Source organism: Helicoverpa zea, chromosome 14, assembly GCF_022581195.2.
Source record: "Helicoverpa zea isolate HzStark_Cry1AcR chromosome 14, ilHelZeax1.1, whole genome shotgun sequence".
NCBI lineage: Eukaryota > Metazoa > Arthropoda > Insecta > Lepidoptera > Noctuidae > Helicoverpa > Helicoverpa zea.
Genome location: NC_061465.1, coordinates 66,194 through 85,146, shown reverse-complemented (window position 1 = coordinate 85,146; position 18,953 = coordinate 66,194). Strand labels below are relative to the sequence as shown.

The window sequence follows — 18,953 nt, the reverse complement described above, 5'->3', positions numbered from 1 at the left end:
ACAGCGAGTAATATGTCGGGCCTCGACGGACCTCGCTACAGCTGCAACAGTTCTGGATCACGCCTAGGTATGAACGACTCGAGCACGTTTCTCCTCAAGTAAGACACTTCATAATCTGGCACATCTTATAATTGAATCCGATTTATGTAAATGGCATGTGTAGGTACAGATGTCATTTACTGAATAGGTAGGTACGTACTGAAATGAAGGCTTGAGATGTTACCTGAGCTTTCTGTTTGGTGCACAAGTCGGAGCTTCGCTGCAAAAATTCGTAGAAGATGAATAGTAAACAGGAGTGTGCAGCCTGCGCTGGGCACGTCACAGCTGTCGCTCCACCTTTAGTACTATTCTTTGCGCACCACGAACCACACACTCAAGTCTCTCACTATTCGATTCCGTGCATCCAAATATTTATGTATTAACTAGATATCATTAATCGGGTACTAATCTCGGCTGCTTTTGCCGAATTGAGATTGACTTTGTTATTATTGAGATACCTGACTAAAAATATTATTTGATTTAGGCACCTAACTATTAAGTAATCAGGATTAAATACAAAATGTATATGGGGAAGAGGAGGTACGGCCATCAGTGGGAACGTACACAAATTCGTAGGGTAGCGGTGGAGATCGATATAATTGTTTAGGCGTTCGGTGGGACATGCAGCAGGGCCGCAGCACGGGCGGGTCGGCCGGCGGTCGCGCACTAATCCACTTAGGGCGGCCGCGCGGGGCGCAGCCGGCGACTGCACGCGGCAGACGGCGCGGCGGCGGAGTGGAGGCGCGCGGAGCCGGCGGCGGCGGGCGCGGACTGCGGGGCTCGCGCCTGCGCCCGCCGGGGCCCGCTCGCGCCTGCGCCCGCCGGCTGAGCCGCCCCTGTCTCCGACCACTACTGGGGCGCGCACGGCCCGAATATTTGAATGTGGCTTCCGCATGATACTGAACAAGTTTCATATTTACTAGCGACCTAGCCTAGCTCGCACGGGAATGATTAATATAGATACTATCATAATTATACAGGGCACTATTACTAAAACTTTATTTATGAATCTCTCCCGGTCTAATGACAAAAAATGGGCCGAAACCGTGTCGGGCCACGTTCGGTGAAGAATTCCGTAGTTTTCCGTCCTTCACAATTAATTCCCCACTTAAGGGTCAAACAAGAAGTTAAATTCTGCCCAAAATTCTTACGACACCTGTGATACGAGTAAAAGAGAGGCGGATTCGAACCAGCCCTGAAAAGGGTTGTGGGCACATTCATCAGACATGGCTGAAACTTCAAATTTATTAAATTCAGGTATTTGAGGGGGAATATAGGAAGAGTAACACAAAAATTTGCATAGGGGAGTTTAGGGGAAGTACCATAGGTAGTACAAGGGAGTAGATTAGAGAGTAATAAGTAAGACATAACATAGTGGGAGACTTAATTACTAAATTTATTAACAATAATCAAAATATTTGAGGAAGTGGAGCGGCGACAGCGCACTAGAGCGGCGGGTCGGCGCGCGGCACGAGGCGCAGGCCGCGGCGCAGCAGCACGGGGCGGGCGGGGCGCGGCGCGGGGCGCGGGGTGGGGCGCAGGGTGGGGCGCGCGGGGCGCGGCGCGGGGGCGCGCGAGGCCACGATGACGCGCGAGTAGGGGTGCGCGCGGCCCGCCGTCACGGTGACGCCGGGCGCGGGCTCGGGCGCCGCGTCGTCCGCGAACACGATGGGCAGGCGCAGGATGTCGGCGGCGGCCAGCGCGGCGCGGCGCGGCGGCAGCAGCGCCAGCGGCGTGCCCGCCGGCCCGCGCGACACCACGCGACCCTCCTCGCTCCTGCGACACGACACGTTTGCATTAATAGCATTCACACCAACATATTTACTATAACCAGGATCCATTTTGTCTGCAAATTATAAGAAATTCATTAGAAAAACGACAAAGTATCCCCCTTAACGGCGCGTGTATTCGCGACACTAACAGCAGCGCGACACCCCGCAGCTGTATCATCGTCAGCCTTTTGACGTCCCACCGTCGGGCACAGGCCACCGCTCACGCAGAGAAGCATTGAGCGACACACAAATAATGTGAAGAACACGATCAATCATAAGGTTAAGCAGCTCAGGCAGTATATCTGTGCACGAGTGACCAACTGAGTACACGCTCAGGTACTCACTTGAGTACATAGTGTACATCTGCTTGGAAACAATTTGTTAATTTAACCGGATTTTTAACACACGAATACGATTGTACCATCAATAGATACGAGATATAAAGAAAATGTATATATATACGCTGCCTTACCCAGGCGGGGCCGGCGCAGGAGCAGCGGGCGGCGTAAGGGCGGCGGGCGGCGCCAGCGCGGCGGGCGGCAGGTGCGCGAACTCCTCGTGGTCGTCGGGCAGCTCGGCGCGCTCGGGGCGCCGGCGCCGCGCGCGGGGCGGCGACTCCTCCCGCGCCTCCCGCGCCTCCGCCTCCGCCTCCGCCTCCGCGCCGCGCGCCGCGTCCAGCAGCCAGCGCGCGCACTCGTCCGCCACCGCCGCGTCCAGCGCGCTCTGCGGCACGCGCCGCCGCCGCCGCAGCGCGCGCGGCAGGCGCAGCGCCGCGTCCGCGCCGCGCAGCTCCAGCACGCGCCGCCGCGCCGAGCGGGCCGCCGCGCGCGCCGCGCCGCGCCAGCACGTGGCGGCGCGGGAGCCCACCACCAGCAGCACGGGCGGCGCCAGCTCGCGCAGCGGGTCGTCGGGCTGCTCGCGCGCGCCCTCCGCCGTCAGCAGCGGCGGCGCCAGCAGCAGCAGCCCCCGCAGCCGCGCGCCGCCGCAGCCCGCCAGCGCCGTGCACAGCGCCGCGCCGGCGCCGAATCCGCCCAGCACCACCGCACGGTCTCTGTGCGACCACCGATATTTTATTCGTTTGCTGCTTCCGATTCAGTAATAAAGCATGCGAGGTATATTTAGAGGGCTGATATTTATTATAATAGCATGTTCCGTCCATTAATCTCATTGTCAAAGGGCAATGAAAAGAAGTAGTCTCCAGACCAGGCTAAGTGACAAAATAAAGTTGAGAACTAAACTGGTAGACATACTGACACGGATAGACCATCTTAAATGGAGTTGAATGGGTCATATGCTGAGGTGCACGGACGAGCGTACATTTATTTTACACTAGCTTCTGCCAGCGGTTTCACCCGCATCCCGTGGGTACTACTTCCCGTACCGGGATAAAAAGCCTAGCCTATAAATAGCCTTCCTCGATAAATGGGCTATCTAACACTGAAAGAATTTTTCAAATCGGACCAGTAGTTCCTGAGATTAGCGCGTTCAAACAAACAAACAAACCCTTCAGCTTAATAATATTAGTATAGCTAAGTACTTTAATTTTGATGACATCGCATAGCATAGTTCATGCGCGACCTACATTTCATATTACTTTATTTTATTTAATCTTTGTATGATCAGTGAATTAAAGACACTCGCTTAAATAAAGGTTTTTTCTCTTGACAACATCCACCTCTGATCAGCTGACATCATTTCATCTCGACTTTGACATCTCTTGTATCGTGGTCACACAACCCGTACACAAATGGAGCAAACAAGTCACTCTGTGGTATCCAAGAGATGGTAAAAGGAGGTAGTGACATTCAAGAACCAGATGAAGAGATGATATCTGTTCCACAAGACAGGGCGCAATGGAAGGAGTCGGAGGACGCCTATGCCGAGAGGCACACCGAGTTAAGGGATATTATCATATAAAGGACAATGCTATTCTTTGTATGGAAGTTGGGCTCAAGAGTTGCCCACAGTAGCTGCATAGTGTATTATGTTCCATAGGCTTCTAATAGGTCCCAGACCGAAATATTTCGAAATCTATCCCAGGAGTCCTGAGAAAAACTGGTTTGACTCTTATTCAATATTACGAAAAATATGCTTACAAACTCTTAACTATTCCACTTTTATTACCTTAATTGAAATGCATTATAATATTAATCGACAAATACGAGGTGTTGAACGAGTTTTTTTTTTACCGACTTCAAAAAATGGAGGAGTTTTTCAGTTCGTTTGTATTCTTTTTACGTTTGTACGTGCATAACTCCGTCGTTTACCAACCGATTTAAACAATCATTTTATTGTTTGAAAGGATTTACTTTCCAAATGGTTCCTTTGTTATTGGGTCCAGGGTCTGGTGATAGAAACCTTAAAACAATAGGGAACTGTCGGAAATTGTAAGCACACATTGAATAAAAACTTGTCATTCGGGTATATATTTCCGACACCACAAAACTGTGGAGGACCTGACGATGGAGACGACAGTGAGACGAGGGAACTCCTCAACGGTATCTATTTACTACCTCGTGTTCGAGCTTATGTTATTCGTCTTGATAAGATTTTTCCATTGCCATTACGAATATTAATTGCATGACGCTACACGAATTTAGGACTGATTGTGGTAGATAGAGAATGAAAAGCAAGAGAAACAACAATTACCTTTAAACGTCTATTTCTGTTTTTTTATCCTGTTAACAGTGAAACCACTAACTACCTGAATGTTATTTCAAGAAAAGAGGTTGTTAGGTTTGTTGCTGCTTAAAACGGCTTGCTAACAATGGCTGGCTAACATTAGAACCGGTTTTTTCTCGGGACCTCTGGGATCGATTTCTAAAATATTTGGATTTCGTATTAACAGTGAAGTAAAGAACCTATTCTAACCATTCCCACTACTGGGCAAATGGCTTGGGCTTTATAAAGTGACTGTTCAAGTTTAACATTAGAACCGGTTTTTCTCGGGACCTCTGGGATCGATTTCTAAAATATTTGGATTTCGTATTAACAGTGAAGTAAAGAACCTATTCTAACCATTCCCACTACTGGGCAAATGGCTTGGGCTTTATAAAGTGACTGTTCAAGTTTAACATTAGAACCGGTTTTTCTCGGGACCTCTGGGACCGATTTCTAAAATATTTTGATTTCGTATTAACAGTGAAGTAAAGAACCTATTCTAACCATTCCCACTACTGGGCAAATGGCTTGGGCTTTATAAATTGACTGTTCAAGTTTAACATTAGAACCGGTTTTTCTCGGGACCTCTGGGACCGATTTCTAAAATATTTTGATTTCGTATTAACAGTGAAGTAAAGAACCTATTCTAACCATTCCCACTACTGGGCAAACGGCTTGGGCTTTATAAATTGACTGATCAAGTTTAACATTAGAACCGGTTTTTCTCGGGACCTCTGGGACCGATTTCCAAAATATTTGGATTTCGTGTTAACAGTGCAGTAAAGAACCTATTTCGACCACTTTCACTACTGGGCAAAAGGCTTAGGCTTTGTTAAGAGACTATCTATGGAGAACATTTGAACCGGTTTTTCTCGGGACCTCTGGGACCGATTTCAAAAACATTTGGATTCCGCGTTAAGAGTGAAGTAAGGAACCTATTCTAACCATTCCCACTACTGGGCAAATGGCTTGGGCTTTATAAAGTGACTGTTCAAGTTTAACATTAGAACCGGTTTTTCTCGGGACCTCTGGGACCGATTTCAAAAATATTTGGATTTCGTGTTCAGAGTGCACTATGGAACCAGCTGGAACTACTCCCACTGCTGGGCAAACTTTGAGCCCACACCCTGGCATTGTCCTTTGCAAAACCGTAGTCGTAAAATCTGAAAACTCTAACTCTAAACTGGAAATAAGGCTATTATTATTATTTATATTTTATAGCGCTCAGTAGAGCAGAGCGGTTATCACTGACCCGGCCTCCTGCAGCACGTCGGCGAGCGCGGCGCGAACCCCCCCCGCCGCCGCCGCGCACCACGCGTCCGGCGCCGCCGCCGCCGCGCTCGCCTCCAGCACCCGCACGTGCACCAGCGCGCCCAGCCGCCGTGTCCAGCGCTCGTCCGCGCACGCCCGCCCGCACCCCACCCACACCAGCCACGGCCCCGCGCCGCCGCCCACCGGCCGCCCCACCGCCGCCCGCGCCGCGCCACCCGCCTCACCCGCGCCCAGCGCGCGCTCCGCCACGCGCGGCGCCATGCGACGCAGCTCCGCCGCCGCCTCCTCGTACAGCCGCCGGGCGCCGCGCGGCGCCGCGCTCAGCAGCGTGGCGTGCAGCCAGGCGCCGGCGCGCGGGCCGGGCGCGCCGGGCCACGCGGCGGCCGCGGCCAGCGCCAGGCGCAGGCGCCGGGCCGCCGCGCGCGCCGCCTCCAGGCAGCCGGCGAGGCGCTCGAGGCGCATGCGGCGCAGCGCGTCCAGCGCGGCGGCGGCGAGGCGCGCGTGCACGGCGCTGGGCGCGAGCGCGGCCACGCGCGCCTCCCAGTCCTCGTCGCCGTCGGAGTCGTCCGGGGCCGGCGGCTCGGCGTGCGGCGGCGGCGGCGGCGCGGGCTCGAGGGCCGTGACGTCGAGGGCGCCGTCGGGCGGCAGGCGCGGCGCCAGCAGCACGCGCACGTGCGCGGCGGCGGCGGCGCCCCGCGCGCGCGCGTACGAGTGCTCCACCCACACGCCGGAGCGCGGCTCCTGCACACACGCGCCGCACTAATGTAGATTTGAGCAATTTAGCTGGCCAAAAGTCTTTTTTTTTTAAATAAAGGTTATCATCAAATTGTGGGTAAAATGGAAAGAGGAATACCCCAGCAATAAGAATTTACCACATCTACCTACCAAACATGCGATATGCGCTTGCACCAGGAGTTAGAACTTGACCTTTGTGCAAATTTTACGTTATACGTTTTTAGAGATCTCGGTAGACGGTATTAAAGAAAAAATATTTTTGTGCTATCTAATTGATATTAAGCAACTATTATGATGGATTCGAGTTGTGTAGGTAACAGTTATTATATTTTAATATATTTTAAGTGTGATCACTTAATTTTTTATAGTATTATTTCAATTTTAAAAGAGGGTGTGTAAGCAAAATATTTTTTTAGTAATTTTCTTGTTTAAACACAATTTTGTTATATTATCGCGTTCGACCGCGTAACATTTTTTTTAGTTTTAGATATTTGACATATTAAACTAGCTTACGACATATTTTTTGGCTGCGGATAGCTGCGGATGTCCGACTTACAGGCTTTTTAAGATTTGAAGCTCATACAAAAATAAAATACTTTTTTCTTTAAAATGTCACAAAGTGCATTTTTTTTGTTTTGGGTACCTCTGGCGTAAAAATAGTGACCCTACGTTATATTTACAATAAAATACAATAGCAAGATCTGACTAATTTGGAAGAAAAACTAAATTACCTAGGAAACTAACTTTTGACCTATTAGGGTGACACACCTGATAATATAAGCAGTTTTAAACAAAGATTTGCATATTTTAAAATAGCTACGAAAGTAAGAAACTGAAACTGTAAAAAAAATCCTTAAAACTAATGAGAATTGGTTAAGCAGAACATTTGAACGCCCGACAAGTGTTGGAAATCGACCGGGGCGGCCATCTAAATCACTTAAAGATTGTAGTGAGAGGACTAAACGAAGGAAAACTAAAGAAATACGAAACTGAAGAAATGTGACCAACAAAAAAAAACATCAAAGCAAGATTATTTTGCCCTGAAACAATAAAATATGCTACTACCAGCTGAATCAAACACAGAGTCTGATATATCAGAGGCAGAAAGTGAGGAATAAAAAAAAATATTAATTATTTTTTACTACATTACATATTATTTTGAAATAGATATAATAAAAAATATCATAACTACTTTTAAAATGAAAATATATGATACTCTATATTAAAAAAAAAAAAATTACGGTTTTTTTCAATAAAACAAGCTTATTATCAAAATACAATGCTTAAATAAAATAAATAATAAAATAATGATAAAATAAAGATAGAAAAAACGAAATACATTGTAAAATATTTTTGGCCGCCTAAATTGGTCAAATCTACGTATGTGCGCCGGGTCAGTGCTGGCGGGGCTGGGGGGGTTGGGGGGGATGGGGTGTGGGGTACTCACGGGGCCGCCGGCGAGCGCGTGCACATACGCGACGAGGCGCTCGTGCAGGGCAGCCGCTTCACTCGCGTCGTCGCTCGCTTCACCCGCCTGCATTCAAAGTCAAATGTTTTTATCTCAAATTGGCCTTAGCAGGATCCTATGAATAGAATAAAAATTAAATTATAAATTTAAAAAAACCCCCGACCCAAAAAAAGTACGCAATTATTATGACAAAAGGTTAAAAACGCTAAACCCTATAAAAAGCAAAAAATAACTTTTAACACTTCGTAAGTACCAACTAAAGCATGTCAGACTAAACTAAATTTTGTCGTGTCGGGGGACCGCTCTAATTATTTAATTAAGATTCGTGTTTTTTTATATACGAATCTTGTAATTAGGTAGGTACCTATCATTTGATTTATGTAAGTATTTTTGAAGGTAAAAAGCGGTCCCCCGACACGTCAAAATTTAGTTTAGTCTGACATGCTTTAGTTGGTACTTACGAAGTGTTAAAAGTTATTTTTGCTTTTTATAGGGTTTAGCGTTTTTAACCTTTTGTCATAATAATTGCGTACTTTTTTTGGGTCGGGGGTTTTTTTAAATTTATAATTTAATTTTATTTCATGCTTTTTGAAGGAGCTACTTAATTTTTCCTTCATTTAATTTATTTTATTTTAAGATGGGGTAGCTATTTGTCATCTCGGCCAAAGGAAGCTGTTTAACAATCCTTATGACAAACTGCCACTGGGAGAATTGCACAGATTGAGAAACAATAAAGATTAACCTTTGGTGATCCAGGGTTATATACCATTCCAGGGTTTCATCCGCCACATCCCATTTCCAGCATCAGGTTCTCGTCAATTAGAAACATGAAGAGAACCAGTCAAGACAAATTCAACGAGCCCAAACTCGATGGGTTTACTAAAAAGCAGTTCAGGGTTACGTCTCCTATCATCGTGTCCTAACAGCAGACCAGCTTAGTGGTTCCAGAAGACATTAGTATTTCAAATTTCAGATCCCACATATGCTTGCAAGTAAACTGAGCGTGTAACATTCCTATCACACCTAACAAACAAGCTGATGACCTTGAAGACCTGAACCGATTTCCACCAAACATAGCTAAGAACACTTCCGAATGACATTCCTTTCAAACAAAAAAAACCGCATTACAATCGGATCATCCGTTTGGGAGCTACGATGCCACATACACACACACACACACACACACACACACACACACACACACACAGACACGTCAAACTTATAACACCCCGTCGTTTTTGCGTCGGGGGTTAAAAATAGAGGCGTCTAATGGAGTTTCATATGGGGAGCACATACAAAACACCAAATAGTGGGACATCATCATGTTGTTAGTGTACACAACTGTCGTGCACATGCACTTAGTGACCTCTATGGCGCAATGGTCACCAAGCCGGACTGCCGAATCTGAGGTCCCGGGTTCGATTCCCGGTTCGGTCGACATTTGTGTGAAGAGCATGCTTGTTGGCCGTGGTCTGGGTGTTATAATATGTATTTATAAATATGTATATGTGTAGCTATATGTAATTTATCAGTTGTGTTAGCACCCATAACACAAGTTAATTAATAACTTACCATGGGGCTAACCAACCGTGTGTGAAAAGGTGTCCCGACATTATTATTTATTTATTATTATGGATCCACCACCGTTATAAATAAAATACACTCAACTCCAGAAAACCACAAAAATAAGTCTATAAATTGTTTATAAGCATTTTGTTTCACAACAATGACAAATAATCATATTAGCCCAAACACAAGGTAGTTTACATAATATTCAGTTGTTGAGTTCACTCGATCTTCTCTGGTCTCCATCATCAGGTCAGCTCCAACTTCACTGTTGCATAGTGTTATCAGACATACAGTAACAGACGTACATCTTACTGTCAAGTTTTTAACCTATGCATGCCTACAATTTTCGAAAGTTGCCCTTGATTTCTCAGGGTATCCATCATCAGATCCCGACCTGATGATTATGGGACACCTGGGAGGTATACCCTATCAAACAAAAAAAGAATTTTGGAAATTGGTCCAGGCGTCTTCATTATCAGACCTTGAAACCTAACCGTGTCAAAGTCAAAGACTTTTCAAACAAGTCCAAACACAGCTATGATAAAACATTCCATCATGAAGCTGCAGTTCATATGTTCCGGCTTCATCATCAGATCAGTTTCACAGTACCATATTATTACATTGAGATCAGAACTTGGAAAAATGACAAATTTGTAACCTTAGATTCCATTACACAGTTAGTTACATAGAGCCCAACCAGCACCAGAGGTTCAACGTTTTAAAATGTATTTAATACTGTCTGTTACTGTTCCCTCGTTTCACCCTCATCCTGTACAACTTACTTCTTTTACCAGATAAAAAGCATGTTAAACTAGGTATAGGATTACATAGCTTCCCATCGATGATAAATCATTTCAGTAGTTTAGAGCAAACAAATGATGCTTTAAAACAAAACAAGCTAGGTTTGAGCGACGTACCTCATGCGACAGGTCGCCGGCGGCCGGCTGACACACGCTGCCCGTGGCCATCACCATCGAGCCGAGCCGCGAGGCAGCGCTCCCGACACACGACCTGCACTCTGCACGTGCCTCAAACTTCACTTATCACCAGCAAGCCTACACTTCGCACTTGTCTCTTTGCCCTTGCATTTATTTACGATTGATTCTTTTAAGTAATAAACTTTTTCTAGGAGAGTTCGGGGTAATACGAGATTTTAATTGCTTTCGCAAGCGGCGTTTCAGTAGTTCTGAGCAAGCTTCCCCCGCTTTCACAGTTCTTCATAGATTTTGAGTTTTACTACTGTAAAGAAAACCTAAACTGTAAAACATAAGATATTCTAGACATATATAATTAAGTCTTATTCACATCAGAGCACAAAAATACAAAGAAATTACTCTGTCGAATAGAAAATAAATTGTGCGGTACCGAAATAAAAGAAAGAATTGATAGAATAACAATATTGACAATCTCGTCAGATTCACTTTGACAGTTGCAATCAGGGGTAGAGATGGGTAACTCAGGAGTGATAGATACAAATGATATGAATCATTCCATTTGAATCAATCACTCTTCATATCTTTACATATCCGAATGTGTCAGTAGTTCAGTATATCTTTCTTTACACCTCACTCACTCGTCGGTCATCGCGTCGGGTACTAACTAATCTGTGGCGTCGGATAGCTTCGTCGCGCGCCATTGGTTGAACGTCAAGCGAGCCGTCTCGCTCGCACCCATACGATTACGAATGTCGTTACTTTGACCACAATAAGTTGACACCCAATAATAAGTTGTTAACTCTATTGCTCACGCATAAGGCTTATAATTGTTTGTCCTTAGTGAATATTTCGGTATTATAATCTTGTCAAATGTATTGAAAACTTACCGCCTACCGAACAAACATGTTTTGACTCGAAATACACATTTTGAACTAAAATTTAATTTTCACGTAAATAATTTCGTAGGTAGACAGTCCTAAGCCTGTGTAAAGTATGAAAGGAAATCAGAAGGCTATTTCTATTTTTATTTTCTAATACTTACTAAACTAATGCTTATACTCAATACTAGATTGCGATTGACTATTCATTGAACTAATTAACATAAAAGAAGTAGGTTGTACCTACAGTCATAAGAATAGTATTTTTTTTAATTAGAAAAAAGTTGTTCAATCGCAACCGCTCAATATATCAGAAAGATGCAAACAACAACCAACCTATCACTATATCTGAATGATCTATTTGAATGAGTGAGCCGCACACGAGTTGCGAGTTTAAACGAGCTACTGAGTTATACTGAACTACTGATATAAAGATATGAAAGAGTGATTCATATCCCAGTGATTGAAAGATGCATATCTATCTTTTCTTTTCAATTACACATTTTGCCCATGTCTAATTGGTTGCAATAAAGTGTTACCAACTCTAAAAAATATATCCCTAAGCCCGGCCGCAGACATTCGGTTTCTGGATTCGATTTCCTGATCAGGAATTTAGATTCATAAACCGAAATGCTCTTTTTAAACGGTTTTTTAACGGTTTTTTTATATTTAGCTCACCCCGTTTGTTTTTTTTTTATTTATTCTTGGGTCAAATTTAATAATTCAAAGGACAATGCTCATGAAGTATGAGAATAAAACCCAGGCCCGGCGCAAAAGAAATGTAACTCAAAATCTAGACACACGGCAGTGTGTCCGCCAAGTTCGAGCAAAAAAGGCGACACACCGGCCGTGGGTTATATTACACGAACCATTTCGGGCCAAATTCGACCCCCCTGTAACTCAAAATCTATTTTATTTACGCATATCAAATTTCTAGTATCTGTTGAGACCCCCTCAGTTATCTAAAATACAAAATTTCATTAATATACCTATTGTAGGTCTTGAGATATTGACGTCAGAAAATCGCTATTTTTACTATACACTTATTCACTGATTCACTTATTCACTGATTCACTTATTCACTGACTCACTCATCAAAAACCTAGACCACTTCCAATGGTCGTATTGACTTGAAATTTGGCATGGAGGTAGGTCTTTATGTCAAGGTAAAGGAAAAAATCTGAAAATAGCCAAGTGTGAGTCGGTTTCAAAATAATGAAGGTGTTTTATACCCAGTGTAAATTTATACCCCTAAGGAACTAAAACGAACTAAATTTATCTATATTTATATAATATATCTTCGAATGGTACAAAGGTTTGTATTTAGTCAAAGTAAAGTAAAAATCTGAAAACGGCCAAGTGTGAATCACTTTCGAAAATAACGAATGTGTAACTTTGATCCACGAACATAATATATGATAACATGTCATGTCAGTCAGTTGGTAAATCTAGTCATAGTTAATCTAGTTCATTTCTTTGTAAGAAACATAGTGCATATTAAAAAATCTAAAAGATAGTATAAATGAGACATTTCTTTAACTAACTTCATCATAAGAAAAAAATAAAATAAACAACCTTACAAAAATAAATGAAATCCCACCCAAAACAAAAATGTGAAAGACTGCCAAGTTCGATAATATGGGAATGCTTCGCCTATAAAAGAAGTGAGATCTGAATAAGTACCAAGTTCCATACACATACCTCAGTTAAAAATAGTTACTTTTTAATGATGATTACTTGGCAAGTTTTAATAGAAAATTAAATACTTGATTCATTGCGTTTAGTAGGTTTATAACAAGGTGTATGAAAACTTGCCAAGTAACATCATTAAAAAGTAACTATTTTTAACTGAGGTATGTGTATGGAACTTGGTACTTATTCAGATCTCACTTCTTTTATAGGCGAAGCATTCCCATATTATCGAACTTGGCAGTCTTTCACATTTTTGTTTTGGGTGGGATATAGGTAAAAATAAGTAATTAAATATTACATAGGGGGCATCATCGAAATCAGTGGCTATATGTGTGAAATTGCTATTCGAATTTTAACATCTGCGCCACATTGATACTCGAGATTTTGGAGGTAACATAATGTATTAGTAAAAGGAACAGTAAACAGATACAGTTGTGGTTTAAGAGTGTACATAATGGCATGTTTATGGCGACTTCTCTACTATTCTACCTACTTTTACAAGATAATAGGATGATAGAACTAAAACACGATATGAATGTAAGTTTCATTTTAATAATTAGGTACGCTTAAAAGTCATCGATTCTCTATTTCTAACACGACATGATCCAAAAATGTTGCGGGATGCGCGAACTATTCCTCTTCCCAAACTCATGTCTAGCTCACCCTAAGTTATAGAAAACGCTCATGACGTGGCCGCAACAGCCCAATGTTCTCCACCCATGAATACAGGAGCAGTAATAGCCTGATATGCCATTCCTGCCATTTTCCCTTGTATTAATGATGTAGATTGTAGATGTTATAGAACACTGCTAAAGTGAAGTTAACCCGGTTGGGACAAATCTTGTGTCGCATCCCAAAGTCCCGAGCTGTACTTCGGTATTGATTTATCTTTTTGGAGAGGCTTATTACTTGCCATATTAGATACTTGTTTGTTGTTTCACATAGCACTTTAATTAAACTATAAGTCCCAGCTGCTCATGTTACCCCTGTAAAAAAACAAATAGCAATTTTAGACATATAGCCATTGATTTCGATGATGCCTCCTATGCAGTATTTCATTACTGCCTCGTTGGTCTAGCTGTCGCAAGTGCGGCTGCTAAGCATGAGGTCTCGGGTTCGATTCCCGAGTCGGGCCGAAATCGCTTTGTGGGTTTTAGAAGACTTTCACAAAGCAGCCCGGAACCTGGGAGCTGGTGATTAATACACCCGTGCATCGGAGAGCACGTAAATGTCGGTCCTGCGCCTGATCTCTCTCCGGTCGTGTCGGATTACCGTCCCATCGCATCGGGCTATGAGAGTTAAGGAATAGTGAGTGCACCTGTGTCTGCGCAAATGCTCGTGCACTATAATATGTCCTGCGTAGTTGGCTAATCTCCTTACATGAGAACAGCCGCCGTAGCCGATAATCGGCTAGGAGGACATCATCATCATCATCATCATTTCATTACTTATTATTATATTTCTTTTGCGCCGGGCTTGGGTTTTTTTTGAGCATTGTCCTTTCACCCTCTTCCTGTCAACCGATTAATCTGAAATTTTGTATACACTTTGGATTTTGGTGAAAATACAATTATGTTTATTCGTTATTAAAATTTTTACAATGAAAAAATCTAGTCAGAATTTTGAGAATTAATTAATTTTATGTTTTTTACAGGTCGAGAAGGGTGGGGGTGTCAAAAAATCGAGTCACACCGCTTCGATGTCGCGTTTGAGGGTTATTGCGTGCTTACAAGCCTGTTGTAGCTATTATACGCAAAAAAACCGCATCAAAATCGGTCTCCTTTTGAAAAAGTTATCAGGTGTTAGGTTAGGTTAGGTTTTTTTTTTTTTTTTTTTTTTGTGGCAAGAGTGGGAAATCCTCATGGGCACCCCGAGGGGTAGTGCCGGACTCTTATAGGCTAAAACCCACTCCTGCCGTCCCTTGTTCCCCTGACGCGGTCAGAGACCTGTTTAGTCTTGTTTCCTTTGTTATAACTTGAGTTATTTTTTGATGATACGTGGAATCTTAGATCGTATTAAATATATATTTGTATATAATAAATATTCGTATATATTTAAATGGTTGTATATATTTATATTTTATAAAGTGTTTCATGTGTTTTCTATATCATATAATCTCAATATTTATACCTAATAAGATCTCAGTTTTGTATATAATACATTGTCATTTTTGTGTTAGTTGTATATGGTACAGTATTATTATTTGTATATATTAAATTATAAATTTTTGTATATAGTTGTATAAATTAAATTATAAATATTTGTGTATAAATTAATTAAATTATAAATATTTGTGTATAATTGTATAAAATAAATGTTAAATATTTGTTTATATATGTATATGTAATAAGTTGACGATCTTTTTTAACCGACTTCCCAAAAAGGAGGAGGTTATCAATTCGGCCGGTATGTTTTTTTTTTTTTTTTTTTTTTTTTTCTATGTATGTACATCGATTACTCCGAGGTTTATAGACCGATTTACGTGATTCTTTTTTTGTTCGACTCGGAATAGCTGCCAGTTGGTCCCATAGTCATCAGGTCAGGATCTGATGATGGAAACCCTGAGAAATCGAGGGCAACCTTCGAAAGTTGTAGGCATACATAGGGTAAAAACTTGACACTCAGGTGTACGCCTAAAAGCACTATTCAACTGTGAAGATTTGGAGCTGATCTGATGATGGAAACCAGAGAGGGTCGAGGGAACTCGACAACTGAATATGTAAACTACCTCGTGTTTGGGCTTAAATTATTTGTATTGACAAGACCTTTGCAACAGTGAAGGTTTGGAGCTGACTTGATGATGGAGACCAGAGAAAGTAAGTCGAGGGAACTCGACAACTGAATATGTAAAATACCTCGTATTTGGACTTATATTCTTTGTATTGATGAGAACTTCTCACTTGTATGGATAGTGACAACTATTCGTATCACTGAAAAGCTTTAAATAAAAAACTTTTTTACAAAAAAATTAAACCGACTTCCCAAAACACTAAAAAGCAAAAAAAAATCTATTTTTAGGTGCATCGGCCTAGAAGTCGGTGGCAAAATTAACTTAGTAACATCCATTAGACACCGACTTCTAGGCCGATGCACCTAAAAATAGATTTTTTTTTGCTTTTTAGTGTTTTGGGAAGTCGGTTTAATTTTTTTGTAAAAAAGTTTTTGTATACCCCATGCTTACCAGGCCATATTACTTCTTATAAGGTGGAAGCATGGGTCAGGCTTGTTTATTCCTACGTATGATTTTATTTGCAATTGTTTCGGCATACTCTAGAAATTTTTCTCGTACTTTTTGTTTGTTCATTATGTGGCTAATATTTTGCAGGCTCAGCTCTATATCTAACTCCTGTTCCAGTGTCCACCGTTCCCGCGCGAAGATAGGGCATTCTAGGATGACGTGGGGGACAGACTCGATCGCACTGGGGTCGCAGATGCACGATGGGTTCTCCTTACACTTAAAGCGGTGCAAGTATTCGGAGAACCCGCCGTGCCCCGTCAGCACTTGTGTTATTACCCCACGTGGTAGAATTTTTCTGACGATCCTGTACGCGTCCGCAGTGTCAGGCAAAAAGATCTTTGTGACCCCCGCTGTCGCTCCGTTTCCGTATCTCCGATTCCATTCGCCCAGCGACTCCAATCGGATCTGCCGCTTGACGAATGAAACCGGGCAGAGGTCGTAATCTGGCCTGGTTTTGTTCTTTAAAGCCGCTTCCTTGGCCAGGTGGTCGGCGCGCTCATTTCCCTCCAGTCCAGCGTGTGCCTTTATCCAGAACAAGGATGTATTTTTGCCCTGGGATAAAGCCACGTTAAGGTTCGCCCTTGCTTCCACTGCCAGGGCGTGGAGGGCACTCTGGTTAGTGACTGTTTGCAGAGCTGCCTTCGAGTCACTGTATATTCCGAAAGTGCCCTCCCGGCGTCGCAGTATTTGCCTGGTGGCTACGCATATGGCCAGGAGTTCTACCTGGTAGACAGTACAGCAAGACGGCAGACTGAGTTTCGAGGACTTGATCTCGGCCTCTCTATCCCAAAGGGAGAGTGCTGCTCCGACCTTGCCCTCGATCTTGCTGCCGTCTGTGAAGAACCGTATGTCCTGGCTGTTGTGGGACTCCACATGAGACTGATCTACCAGGTTAGGTTTTTTTTTTTTTTTTTTTTTAAATTGCACCCGCCATCTTGGGTACTGCCGTGTACCTCTGACGTTATCAGAGACTTTGTATGTCTTTTTATGTTTTTTTATTTTCTTTGTTGTGGAGAGAGGCGCTCCGGATTAATCCGAAGCGTTTCTCTCCACGACAATTTTACAAATTTGTTCAGCATACAAAAGGAACTCATTTCTCAATTTTTTGTTTGCGATTAGCTCGTAGGCTCTACTGGCTGCCACGTCTGTTTCGAGTCTTTGAGCGAGGTCGAAGCGTTTTGCTTCGAACATCGGGCACTGGAACAGCAGATGCTGGACAGATTCTTCAACCGCAGGGTCGCAGACACATGACGGGCTCTCCCGACACTTGAAGCGGTGCAAATATTGGGAGAACCCCCCATGGCCCGTAAAGATGCTGGTAAGGGTTCCCTGCGGTTGTATTTTGCGCACCAAGCGATATGCCTCCCTCGCATCCGGGAAGAACACTTTCGTGACGGAGGCCGTCACGCCCGTTTTATACGTCCTGTTCCATTCGTCAAGAGAGTCGCTTCGAAGATCCCCCTTGACGAATGAGATCGGGCACCGGTCATAGTCAGGCTTCCTCCGACTCGAAAGTGCTGCTTCTTTTGCAAGCTCGTCGGCGCGCTCGTTGCCATCGATGCCGGCGTGGGCCTTGATCCAGAACAAGGTCACAGCTTTGCCACGCGTCTGAGGTTTCGGCGCGCCTCGATTGCGAGGGAGTGCATAGACCCGGGATTGGTCACTGTCTGCAAAGCCGCCCGCGAGTCACTGTATATTCCGCAGCTCTCTGCTCCGCTGTTCAGGGCTTCGCTAGTGGCCCTGCATATGGCCAGGAGTTCAGCCTGGTAGACTGTGCAGTACGCTGGCAAGCTCAATTTTCGGCTCCGCAGTTCGGTCTGGTCGTCCCATATGGACAACGCAGCACCGACTTTGCCCTGGAGCTTGCTGCCGTCTGTAAATATTCTGAGCGACTGCACGTTGTGTTGGTCTACCAGGCTTCGGTCGTCTAGACATCTGAAGGTCAGGCCCATACGCAAGGCGGGGTGTGGCAGCTCCGCAAATCCCACCACCCGCTCGACCTCCCGGTCTCCTAGCACTAGCCGGGTCGACCCCTTGCGAGCCTCGTATAGGCCGGCTGCTTCCTTTACACGCAGGTCCAAGGGTAGTAACCCGGCCAGTAGTAGGGCCGAGTTTAGGGAGACGGTGCGGTAGGACTTGCAGATTTTTTGTGCGAAGCCCCTCTGGACGGTATTGAGGAGCTTGCGGACACAGATCTTTTCGGCTGCGGGCGACCATGCAGCCGCGGCGTATAGGATGACGGGTTCCACTGCTGCCGTGTATATAGTACGGATGACATCGGGGTGCAGTCCCCAGCTGATTTTCGCAGCTCGTTGCAGCTGCTTCGCTATGTTTAGGGCCTTCCTACAGACGTTGGCGACGTGGGTGTTAAAAGTCAGCTTGTCGTCTATAGTCAGGCCCAGGATTTTTATATCCCGAGACATGCCAATGTCGACCCCGCCCATGCGCAGGAGTGGGGTGTCATGCTTAAGCTTGTTGGTCAGCAGCATTGCGCAGGTCTTGTGTGGCGCAAACTTGAGTTTGTTCCTGACACCCCACTCCCGAACGAATTCGAGGGCGGCATTGGCATGTCGCTGCACCTCCAGCGCAGTATGTCCGGCAAACAGCAGAACCACGTCATCGGCGAACGACTGGCACACAACCCCGCGGTCCTGTAAGCTCTTGAGGAGGGGATCCAGGAGGACATTCCACAGT

The 18,953-nt window shown here is 44.4% G+C and overlaps 1 protein-coding gene across 1 annotated transcript; it reads right to left on the bottom strand.

Moving 5' to 3' along the window:
* Positions 1-1,411: 1,411 nt before the first annotated feature.
* LOC124636496 (KAT8 regulatory NSL complex subunit 3) lies at positions 1,412-10,953 on the bottom strand. The gene is made up of 5 exons (XM_047172603.1): positions 10,434-10,953; positions 7,927-8,013; positions 5,725-6,485; positions 2,284-2,862; positions 1,412-1,815 (listed from the first exon to the last, which is right to left on the bottom strand). Exons 1-5 carry the CDS (start codon positions 10,488-10,490, stop codon positions 1,485-1,487), a joined length of 1,815 nt encoding a protein of 604 aa, XP_047028559.1. The 5' UTR covers positions 10,491-10,953; the 3' UTR covers positions 1,412-1,484.
* Between the last annotated feature and the right edge of the window lie 8,000 nt (positions 10,954-18,953).